At 47.1% G+C, this 12,254-nt stretch overlaps 1 protein-coding gene across 4 annotated transcripts in view; it reads right to left on the reverse strand.

Annotated features, from left to right (window-relative positions):
• The window catches only part of CCDC60 (coiled-coil domain containing 60), a 157,870-nt gene that overhangs the window by 35,463 nt on the left and 110,153 nt on the right, over positions 1 to 12,254 (reverse strand). For all 4 annotated transcript variants that reach the window (XM_005612563.4, XM_023647053.2, XM_023647055.2 and 1 more), the window contains exon 4: positions 7,950 to 8,057. In XM_005612563.4, the coding sequence (XP_005612620.3) occupies positions 7,950 to 8,057 (108 nt within the window). The remainder of the gene's footprint in view (positions 1 to 7,949; positions 8,058 to 12,254) is intronic.

Below are 12,254 nucleotides of genomic sequence, written 5' to 3' on the forward strand. Positions count from 1 at the left end.
GTCAGGAGACACAGGGAAACTAGTGTATTTATTATACTCCCCCCCCGCCCCCAGATTAACAATTGGGACCAATGCTTTAAATTCATAAATCCTTTGTCCCCAAATGGAGCTGGATGTTGAAGCAAAACTCATTGAACATATTATTTGAAAACGTAACGAAAACATTGTTTAAAAATATGTCTAACCTATATTTGCTGATTTGGGGCGGGGGGCGTCTTGTATTACAATTAGTCAGGCATTGACTAGGGCACTTTACACACATGATTTAATTCTCCCAGCAACCTGCTGGGGTCTGAATCATTACCCACGTTTTAGAGAAGAAGAAAATGAGGCTCAGAGAGGTGCAATCACTTTGCTCAAGGTCACGCAGCTTGTTGGTGATAGAGTTGGGAGCTGAATATCTTTTTTAATGCTCCCATCAACCCTATAAAGAGGGGACTTTACAGGTGAGAGACCTGAGGCTCAGAGAGGTAAAGTGAGTTGTCTGAGGTCACACTGCTTGGATTAGTGAGGATTTGAACCTGAGTCTGTTTAACCCCGGAGACTGCGCTTTCACCAGCCTGAGCGCTGATTGTTCCAGATGCTGATGAAGTCAACACAGCGGTCACCCCAAGAGCAAAGGCAGGAGAGGGTTAACGCGCTGCCTGCATTTTTCCTGGAAACAAGGTGGAGTCCTGACCAGCCCCCCCTCCCCACATGATTTCTTCTCTTACACTAATGGGAGAGCTGCCTCCATTACGAACCTGTGTAATTGCTCTTCTCTGAAGCGGCATCCTGATCAATACTCCCCAGGGCTCCTGGGCCTGATGCTCACAGGGACAGGAAGGGGTCCACCCTGCTGCTTCCTGGAAGGCACCACCTCAGAGGTGGGGCCCCAGCCTGGGCCGCCAGTGTGGAGCTGACCTAGGGGGATCCCAGGAAATCCCTGGAGAGGCATCAGTGTCCCTCAGCTTGAAGGGGAACTGCCCCCATGTAGTGTGGTGGCCGTGTCCACCAGGTCTTAGGAAGATCAGAGTCAGCAGCTCTCTTTTTCCTTCTCTGGAGCCCCTTCCTTCTACAAATTATTCACTAAGCACCTATTCCCTCGATTCTCATTTAAAGGACCTGTAAGCCCACAGCCCTTCTGGTTCTTGTCTCTCTCTTCCCCCTTAATACCATCTTGGTCCTTAGAGGTAACTGCATTTGGTGGCTCTGGGCACTGAGCCACATCCAGCATTTTGCCAAGAGCAGCCGCTGGCTGTGCCATGTTCCTGTCCCTGTGCCATGACACCCCCTGCACTGTCACCATAACCCCAGGATGCTGTGAAAGGCCTGGGGAAATGCTCTCCTCCTCTGTTCACAACTCAGAGCCCCTGCAGGCCTGGGCTTTGGGTTGCGTGGGGTGGGGGCGGGGAGGGAGGGGCGAGTCAAGGGGTGAGATGGAGTCTGCTTGGTCACGAGAGTGACGTGGGACATGTGAGCATCAGATTCATTTCTACAGGTAACAAGAACAGGCGCAAACCTGACTCTATCCCTCCCTTGCTTAAAATCTTCAAATTCCCTAAACCATCTGTTATGGGCTGCATTGTGTCTCTCCCCGCCAAATTCGTGTGTTGAAGTCCTAACCCCCAGTGCCTCAGCATGAGACTGTATTTGGGTATGGGGCCTTTCAAGAGGTGATTATGTTAAAATGAAGCTGTTGGGGGTCTGACTGTGTCCTTACAGGAGGAGGAAATTTAGACATGCAGAGAGACACCAGGGTTGCGCGGGCATGGACGAAAGGGTGTGAGGACACAGCAAGAAGACGGCCGTCTGTAAGCCAAGGAGAGAGGCCTCAGAAGAAACCAACCCCGTGGGCACCTCGATCTTGGACTTTCTGCCCCCAGAACTGGGAGACGACAAAGTGCTGTTGTGGAAGCCCCCAGTCCGTTACGGCAGCCTGGGCAAATGAGCACACCGCCACATACGAGACCCCGTCCACCTCTCCAGCCTCCAGCCTCCCAGCTCATCCTTGTGCTGTCGTTGGCAGTCTGCTGAATGTCCGCTCAGTGGCCCAAGCTTACCACACTCTCTCTCTCAATCATAACTTTGCCCTTTACTAGCTAGGTGGTCTTGGCCAAATGACTTAACTCCCCCGAGCTTCAATTTTCTCATCTGTGTGATGGGGTAATTGTCAGAGTGAAGGTGAGGTGATGAGTGGTGCTTGGTACTATACTCTGCTCCCGACAAATATTCCTCTTCCTCCTCCTCCTCTGCCACTCAGTGATTGGGTCCCAGCTCAGATGTCACCTCCATCAGGAAGCCTTCCTTGATTTCTCTAGGTTTGGCTTGTTCTCTCTTCAAGGAGATTCTAAAGCATCCCAATCCTTACAACGTATTCCCTTGTCCTTACCTTTCATATCCCTGCTCTATTATAACTACCGGTTTGCTTGTTTCTCTGGCCCTCGAGCCTGCAAGCTAGAGTCTTGTCCACTACAGGTTACCCTGTGCTGCGCACAAATAAGGCTCAATATATTTCTAGTTACAAACGGAAAGTGGCAAGAATGAACTAGTTCAGATCCAACGGTTTCCTGAACTGATAACTCAGGCACAGTTCTCATATGTAGAACCACTGAGATAATGAAGAGTAGTAACAACAGCGATAACAAAATAATAGTAATAGTAAACAGTTCCTGTAGAGCTGACCCTGTGCCAGTGTGCAGACGCTGTTTTACGTGTTCTGCATCCATTAAACAAAGTCATCCTTATAACAACCCTGTGGGGAAGATATTGCTAGCATCCCCGCTGTGCAGATGAGGAAACGGAGGCATCGAGGGCGACGTAACTTGTCCAAGCTCACTAAAGCCAGCAAAAGGCTGAGCTGGAATCTGAGCCCAGGCCGTCTGGTTCCTGAATCTGTGCTTTAACGACAAGGTTGATGTTGTCTTTTGTTATAGGGGACAGCCCTCCCTTTCTGCCAGAATAGGGTTTCATCTGAGGGGTCTAAACCTTTTTCTCTGCTTATAAAAAGTGTCTCACAAAAATGTGCACGTGGATGTTTATAGCAGCTTTATTCCTAATGGCCAAAACTTGAAAGCACCTGAGACGTCCTTTCGTAGGGGAATGGGTCAACTGCACTACATCCAGACAATGGAATGTTATTCAGCACTAAAAAGAAATGAGCAATCCAGCCATGAAAAGGCATGGAGGAAGCTCTAATGCATATTACAAAGTGAAAGAAACCAATCTGAAAAGGCTGCACACTGTATGATTCCAATTATATGACACTCTGGAAAAGGCAACACTAAGGAGAAAGTAAAAGGGGTTGCCAGGGGATGGGGAGAGGGGGGTGGATAAACAGGTGGGCCACAGAGGATTTTTAGGGCAGTGGAAATACTCCGTATTTTACTCAATAGTGGATACACGTCATTGTACATTTGTCTAAAAGCATAGGATGTACACCACCAAGAGAGAACCCAGGGCAAACCAGGGAGTTTGGAGGAGGATGACGGGTCGGTGTGGGTTCACCAATTGTAGCAAACGTCCCACTCTGGTGGGGGATGTTGAGGGTGGGGAGGCGTGCGGAGGCCGAGGGTATGTGGGAGTTTCTGCACCTTTTGCTCAATTTTGCTCTGAACCTAAAACTGCTCTGAAAAAAATAAAGTCTTAATGAAGAAAGAAGCCCCTCAAACCCAACGACTGCTAATGTTCAGTGAGATAAACTGAAAAATAAAAGAAAGTAAGTCCCCAAAACATGCTTGATAGAAATCAGTCCTTTCTCATCATGTTTGTACATCAGATCACAGCACAGTATCTTGATTTTATCAAATTCAAAGAGAAAGCATTTATTTCTCAAATGCAGGGCATAATAGATGGAAATGCTGAAGCAGGCGCACAAGTCCTGCTTCTAAAATCCTTGTGCTCAGAGATCGGGCCAGCAGCCGGTGGTCAGCATACCTGAACAGCCCCCTCTGTTGAAACTGCTGTACCAACCAGAATACAGCTGAGTGTAAATGTCCCTGAGAGGAAAACGACGTCTTTTTCGCTTTTACTAAGAGAAGTCGGAAAATGCGTTCAAAACCCTTCTAGGCTCCCTCTGCTGACTGCCAAGGGCAAACCTGGACACAGGTGGGGTTGCAGGCACTGCTGACTGCACAGTCGCACATGAAAGGCTGTGAGGACATCTCAGAGAGGAAAGGAGAGGCTGTTTCTCATTCCTAGAGACCCACTCCCCTGCCTTTTTTAAAGAAAAAGGCCAAGTCTCCTTTGACATGATTGAATTGATCCCCTCACAGTCAATTCAGTATTTTCAGCTGGTTTTGGAATCAATTACATTGGGATCGAAGGGACTGACCAGGCTCTGATCCACATCGGCTGATGTGATGACTGAGAATTTGGAAACTGACCAGGAAGGCCCTGCCCTGATGCCTTTTGGCAGATTGATTAGATACAAAAATGTCCAATAGGGGCTGGCCCCATGGCCGAGTGGTTAAGTTCACGCGCTCCGCTGCAGGCGGCCCAGTGTTTCGTTGGTTCGAATCCTGGGCACAGACATGACACTGCTCATCAGACCACTCTGAGGCAGCGTACCACATGCCACAACTAGAAGGACCCACAACGAAGAATATACAACTATGTACTGGGGGGCTTTGGGGAGAAAAAGGAAAAAAATAAAATCTTTAAAAAAAAATGCCCAATAAAAATGCCCAATTCCCCACGCTCCTTGTGTCCACACACTTGGCAATGTGACTTTGCATCTCCCTCACCAAGAGGTGGAGTCTTTTCCCCATTCCTTGTATCTGGGCTGGCCTGATGTCTTGCTTTGGCCAACAGAATGTGGTGGAAACATCATTGTGTCCATTCTGAGTCTAAAAGCCTTAAGAGACTTCGGTGATCAGGCTCCCGTTCTTGGAACCTTTCTCCACCACCAAGGGGCCCAACCCCAGCTAGCCTGTTGTGTGATGAGAGACACACAGCCAGTCACTCCTGTCACTCTAGGCAATAACCAGTGTTGACACAAAATAACCAATAACCATTCTATAGATAAGAGAGATAGGGTGACCTATACTCAAGCCAAGCTGAGGATTATAACCCAGGAAGGCAGTCTCCATAAAGGAAGAAAGCGTGCTAGAGGAGAATGGTTTCAGCACTCTTTTATACCTTTCTAGAACAAAGAACATACATTAAACATACCCAGGATACATATTTATCAAAGTTTCAAAGAAATATTTGATTTCAAATTAGCAGGTCAACATGACCCTGATGTCCAGGAAAGGGAACTTCTCCTCAGGAGCGGTATCACAGGTGTTGCCAATACTGGCGTGTAGGAGAGGACATCTGTGTCCTTATCTTCAAACAGTGCATTCTTTTTATTTTGAGATAATGTTTAATGCATTCTTTACTTTAACAGTTAAAGCAGACGTCCAATGTATGTTTGATAGGCCATAAATCAGGCATCTTTAGTGCAAGCTGCATCAGTTTTGAGCCAGAAAAGCTACCCCACATACCTCAACATGTGAGAATCTCTTGTCACCCATCAACCAGCAGACCTGTGGGTGGGGCCATCCTAGATGGGCTGACCTCCAGCTCTCCTGCCAGCTGCGTGCGCACACATGCACAAGCCCAGCCAGGATTAGCTGAGCTGGCCTTGACCAGTAGACCCTCCTGGTGAACCTGTTGACTTGTGGGCAATCATAAATAGTTGTTGTTTTAAGCTACTTGGTTTTGAGGGGGTCCATAATACAGCTCCATTTTGATACAGTCATCAAATGCGGCCGGAGCCTTTTAACAGCCAAGGAGAGGAGAGGGCAGCCTTCAGTCCAGGGCGGGGGTTGGTAAACCATAGCCAGGGCGCCTCCTGCCCATGTCTGCAAATAAACCTTTACTGGAACACAGCCACTTCCATTCATCGTAGCTTTCATGCTGCAATGGCAAAGTTAAGTAGCTGCAAGAAACACCACCTGGTGGGCAAAGCCTAAAATATTTACTGTCTGTCGTTCTAAGAAAAAAATTGTTGACTCCTGGTCTAGGGTATAACAGACAATAACAACGACCACCGCGACAATAATAATAATAATGCTAGCCTATCTAACAAATCTAGGATAAAGATCTGACTTAGGAGTCAAGCGATCAGGATTGCGGTTGTAAGAACTTTGGCAGGTTCTGGCCTGTCTCTGGGCTCCAGTTTCCTCATCTGGCATTGAAGGAACACGAGCAAGAAACTCTCCAGTCACTTCCATAGTTGCTTTAATCCTCCATTTGCTCAGACCAAATGAATTGAGGCAGGGTTCAGGAATATGCATTCCCCCAGCACCCCCCTCACCCCAGCCCTCCGATGAATGAGATGCAAATAAAAGCCTAAGAACCATTGATCTGCACCGTTTGGTTCCCGAGGGCCTGTCCATGGCAAAGACAGGCAGAAGTGCAAGTGTTTCCAAGGGTCATCATGAGAGATTGCAAGGCCTATTTTTGCAAGATGTTAAGAACGTCAGACTCAAGCTGCCAGCTGGAATGTCCCTGAACACATAAGTCTATCAAGGAATCAATTATAATATCAATCAAAGGGAAGTAGGAGGAAAGTGTGGAGTGGGACATCAAAAGCTGGAATATTAGGGAGGGGTAGGGATGTGTCGAAATACATGGTGGGCATGATGATGATGATGATGATGATGATGTTGATGATGGTGTTGGCTATGGCGGCATCTTCCACCCACGAGCTAAGTGCTCTTTTAATGACCTTCTTTTGTCTGCCATGGTGTCCCATGATTTCACTCTTGCATTATTTTAATCTTCAAGTACACAGCACTTGGCTTTCCAGATATGTCATGAGCTCCTCAAAGGTCAGGCCTTGGGATACGCTTTCTGTGTAGTGTGTGGCTGAGAGCTCAAGCTCTGAAGTCAGGCTTGGCTTAAAATCCCAGTGCAGCGACATGCTGTGCTCTGTGACCTTGGGTGGGGAGTACACCTCTCTGATTTTCTGTTTTCTCATCTGCAGAGAGGAAATAATAATACACCTATACAATCAGGCTGCTGAGAGAATTGAATGAGACAATGCCGACAGAGCTGTCAGTGGCAACCATTATTACTGTGTACACCATAGGGAAGGGTCTAATAATTATTAAACAAATGAGCAGAGAGACATCTAGAATCCATAGCGCCATTTTCATTGCCCTAAAGCAGTGGTTCTCAGCATGCGGGGTGGGGAGCTGGGTATGATTTTTCCCCCAGGGGACATTTGGCAGTGTCTGGAGATATTTTTGGTTGTCACAACTGGGGGCATCTAGTGGGTAAAGGCCATGGATATACTGCCAAACACCCTACAATACAGGACAGTCTTTCACAACAAAGAATTATTCATCCCGAGATGTCAATAGCGCCAAGGTTGAGAAATCCTGCCCTAAAGTCAAAAGCTTCTTTCTCTCTGCCTGAAAATTTCCAGTTGCAAAGCGCTAAGTAGCGAAAAAGAAAAAGTTGGGCTTAGAATTCTTTGGAATAGACAGGAGGCGACAAGACGTCAAGGTTTTAGAAAGCTAGAGTGTTCTTTGGAGGGTTGATTAGATCCTGTTACACTGTGCCATGATGAGTTTATGCCTCGGGTCAGAGACGGCAGGGGTGTCTCTGGGAAACAGCTCCTGAGTCTTGGGGAAAACGTGTCCCCTGAGCCCTGGCTGAGACGTTGTTACACACGCTTGGGGAGGGCTGCAGACAGATTTTATCAGGCTTTACAAACTATTTGACATTAGGGCGTCTGGCTTGGTAAGGAATGGAATGACTCAGTCCCAGCTGATTTGCCACTTTGCTCTGAAGCACCGAGTCTGCTCTGTGTTATTGTTATATGCCATGTAGTGTTGCAGGCTCCAGGCTCCACGTCCCTCCAAGAGGACAAAGGAACAGCTCAACAGCTCCCGACGCGTTAGCTCGTTGAGTCCTTTCACCTTGGCTTAGATCAATGAGCTGGCAAGGCAGACAAGCAGGGGTGACGCTGTACTTACACGTGAGCCACAGGCAGTGAGGACGAAATGATGCAGCTGTGCACGGGGGTGAATGGGCGAAGGATGACTCCAGCACCCATCTTCTTGGTCTTATCATCATCGTATGTGCTGGAGGAAAGGCGGAAAGGAGCAGAGTGAGCATGAGCAGCAGTTTAAAACACATTTTTCTCTCGCCAGGGGTTCATTGACAGATATAATTGGGCACCTACTATGTGCCAGGCAATAATTCTGGCTCGTGAGATGAAGGTTCTAGAGGCAGCCAGTGAATAGAGCTCTCATGGAACGTATACTCTACCAGAGGAGCAAAGAGAATAAACAAGATAAATAGGTAGATTGTGTAACACACTTGTGCACTAGACTAGGGGTCGGATATGTTTTCTTAAAGGGCCAGACAAATGTTTATGGCTTTATGGGACATGTGGTCTATGTCAAAACTACTTAGTAGCATGAAAGCAGCCATTGAGGACATGTAAACAATATGTAAATAGCAGTGTTCCAATAAAATTTTATTTATAAAACCAGCCTGGGGACTGGATTTGGCCAGCACGCCCCACCCACCAACTCTGTACTAGATAGTGAAACATGCCGCCGGGAGAAAAAAGCAGAGAAGGGGGTTCTGAAGGGCTGGGAGTTGCAATTTTAAATAGGGTGATTAAAGAAGTCATCACTGAAAAGGTGACGTTTGATAAAAATCTGCAGAGTGTAAAGGATTCAAATACCTGAGGATGGAGCATTCTGGATTAGAGTGAACAACATGTGCAAATGTCCTGAGGTGGGATTGTGTTTTGGAGACAGCAAGGAGGCAAGTGTGGCATGAGCAATAGGGAGAAGAAGGTGGAAAGAGAACAAGGGCCTTGCAGGCCATTGCACGGACTTTGGCCTTTTGTCTGAATGAGAGTAAAGGACTTTGAACTCAGAGGAGATATTATCTGACTTGTATCTGAAAGGGGTCCCTCTGGCTGTTGTTTTGAGAATAGCCTATGGCGGGGGTGGAGGGCAAGGGCAGAGGCAAGGAGGTCAATTAGGAATATTGCAATAATCTCAGCTTGGGAGGGGAAGGTGGCTTCCAGGGTCCTAGCCATGGGATGGTAAGAAGGGAAGATGGTGGGGTGGCCACAGCTAAGAAACTGCCTGGAGTCAGCGGCTTCTGTTTTCAATCCTTTCCTTGAGGAGGCTTCCCTCAGCTGTAGAGACCGCTTGGAAGTGGGCATGAACGTGTCCCCAGAGAGCAGCCACAACCAGTCATACCTTAGCAGCCACCAGGCAGGCCTCTGTGCAAAACCAGAGGCCCATCCCCTGCCCCATAGAGAACATAGAGACTTCCTTTGATGACAGACGCCGTCTGGGTAAAGGGGAGGAGGGGATGTTCAGAGAGGAGGAGAAATAGCCCGAACAGGCAGTTCTTCTTTGAAACCACTGCATATTTACCCCCAAAAGACTGTTTCAAAGTGGAAAAGATGAAGTTACATTTAATACCATATTTAAAGTTTTTTTCTCCATCGACATAGAGCTAGCCTTTTCAGTTATAGAAAATAGTTTCCTTTTTTTTTTTTCGGCATGCCTGAGTCATAGGGTATATATTTTTTGCCCGTGACCAAATCTAGCCCAGAGGCATGTTATAATTAGCCTACTGTATGTATATAATCGAATCAGTTGTCTATATTTTTTAAATTGGGAGGTTTCATGTAAAAACAGAAAAGCTTTGGATTTTGAAAACTTGGAAGCTCTGGCCACTCAGGGTCTGGGACTCTGGCTGGCAGGAGTCAGGTGGGGCCCATGATGGACATCACTGCCTGCTTTGAATGAGGTGCACGCTATTCGGGTTGCCCGAGTCTCAAGAACCCCAGACTCCTCACTCCCAGCCCGCCTCACTAATTCACACTCCCTGTGTGTTCCTTTAAGACCTTTTAGTTTCTGAGCCCCAGTCTAAGCACTTTCATTGATTGCATCATCGACAGTTTCCGTGATTCATTCATTTCTACCCATATTTATCGAACATCTCTGTGCTGGGAGCAGTGGGTGCAGCAACGAATGAGACGGACCCAGCCCCTCCCGTCTGAAGCTTAACGTCTAGGAGGAGAGATGGGCTTAACCAGACACACAGGCATATAAGGCTGAGTGGGAGAGTGGATGGGGCCTGGACAGCCCAAAACAGGGAATTTGGCTGAAATGGAGCCAGGGAATACTTCCTGGGGGACGTTGTGGCAATTTAGAAACATGTGCCCCAAGTTCTTTGACACTCTTCCAGTGCAGAGGTGGCTCTATGGCCCCTTCTCTGGGAATCTTGGCTTTGTGAGCGGCTGAGCTAATAGAATGTGAAGGAAGTGGTGTGATGTCAACTTCTGGCTTTGGGAACTGGCAGCTTTTCCTTCCCGTGTCTTGGGATGCTGACTCTTAGCACCCAGCTGCTGCCATGCTGGGAGGAAGCTGGCAGCCTGTGAAGATGCTCATAGCTGCTGGGCTTCAGCCCTCCCCGAGCTCATGGCTGACCAGCCAGCTCCAAGTCGCCGCCCTTGTGAATGAGCCATCTTGGAAATGGACCCTTTGAGCTGTCTCAGCTGGTGATGTGTGGGGCAGAGACAATCCCTCCCCACTGAGCCCTACTCAAATTGTAGATGTGTGAGCGAAATAAATGTTTGCTGTCTTGAGTTAATGAGTTTTGGAATGGTTGTTCACAGCAACAGTAACTGGAACAAAAGTAAATATTGAGCTGGAATCCGAAGGTTGAATGGGAATAAAGTAGGTCCTTGGAGAGGGGAAGGCTCTGTGGTGGAGGGCAGAGTGTCATGGGTGGGAAAGCAGAGTGCGGCTAGGGCAGAGGGAGCGAGAGGAGGCCATGAGCTGGGGCTGGACAGACGAGCCAAGGGCTAGCTCATCCTGGCCTTGTGGCCTTGCTCAGACTTTCGTCTTAGCCTATGAAGAATGGCAGCCATTGACGGTTTTAAGCTGGGAGCAATTGATGCTGTGAAAAGGTTGGTGGCGTAGTGTGGGGAATGAGATGGATGGGGGCAGAGGAGGCAAAGTGGGGGCACACCTTAGGGATTCATCTTCCTCCTGGGAATTAGTGGACAATCCTGAGGTCACAGCATCAACTGAAAAACAGGACTGGAGTCTAGGTCTCCTGATTCCCATGTCCATAGGCTCTTTATTCAGCCCTAGAGTTGAGGAAGCCATAAGCAAACAGACTGGTGTGCCCAGTCTTCCTGGTTCGGCCGCGTTCCCCAGTGGTTTAGAATCCGTAGAAATTAACCCAGTTTTTACACTCCTTAATCTCTGGTTTTATGTCTTCTCTCAACTGCAATAATAAGACAAATTCTGCCAGTTGTTTTTTCCACCTTTTTCAGCTGAATTTGCAGCTGAAAAATGAGGTCATTGAGCACAGTGGGAAAGACTGCTCGCAGGCAGAAATCTTTGGGGAATTGCTTGATTTTATTTTTTTCCCTGCATAGTTTGCCAGACTTAAAACTTTTGTCTAAAAGAACTTATCTTATGGTCTTAGATCCAGAAGGGAAAAAAATAATCCCTTTAGCTTTTAGAATGCACAAGATCAAATACTTTGTTAAAAAAGTAATTGTAAACAAGCACTTGTATTTTCAATGCTTCTGTGATTGGAATTATATTTATAGAAGCATAGTTCTTAGACGTGAGACGCTTTCTAGCCCGCCTGGAAATTAAGATTTTTTTTAGCCATAAATCTGAGGATTATAGGTAATTGAGGCCCGCAGAGATCAAATTCAAATCATGCTTTATTGCATAATAATAGTAGCAATTACTGAGCATGTCTCATATGCCAGTCTCTGTGCTAAGCATTATTTCATTTAATCCTCATAGCAAACTTGGGAATTTGATACCACTCATGTGAATGAAGCAAAACGAGGCTCAGAGAGGTACAGTGACTTGCCTAAATTTAGATAGCTGTATGGGGGGTTCAGGACTTGAATGCAAGTCCTGTGCTTTTGATCACTCTGTACTGGTGTGGACAGTCTCCTAATTATTTTATAACCCCTGCCTCCCGCCTACATTTGATGGCTATGTGGCAGTAATGGCCTCCAGTTTTATTTTAATAACCAGCCTTGTACAGCTCATAGAATCCACCAGATAAGACGTAACCAGACCAACGTCTATGAGAGGAGCGATCTCATGCATATTTAAACTTATTAAACTTTAAATAAACCATGTCTTGCACGCTGAAACATGGATGGGAGAGGGGAGAATTGTGCTCTGTGACCACGGATTAAAAACCCCATCCGAACAAGGGAAATTTTACAACCGAACTATTTAAACGGTCATAGGAGGATCTTTAAC

This window comes from Equus caballus, chromosome 8 (genome assembly GCF_041296265.1).
Source record: "Equus caballus isolate H_3958 breed thoroughbred chromosome 8, TB-T2T, whole genome shotgun sequence".
NCBI lineage: Eukaryota > Metazoa > Chordata > Mammalia > Perissodactyla > Equidae > Equus > Equus caballus.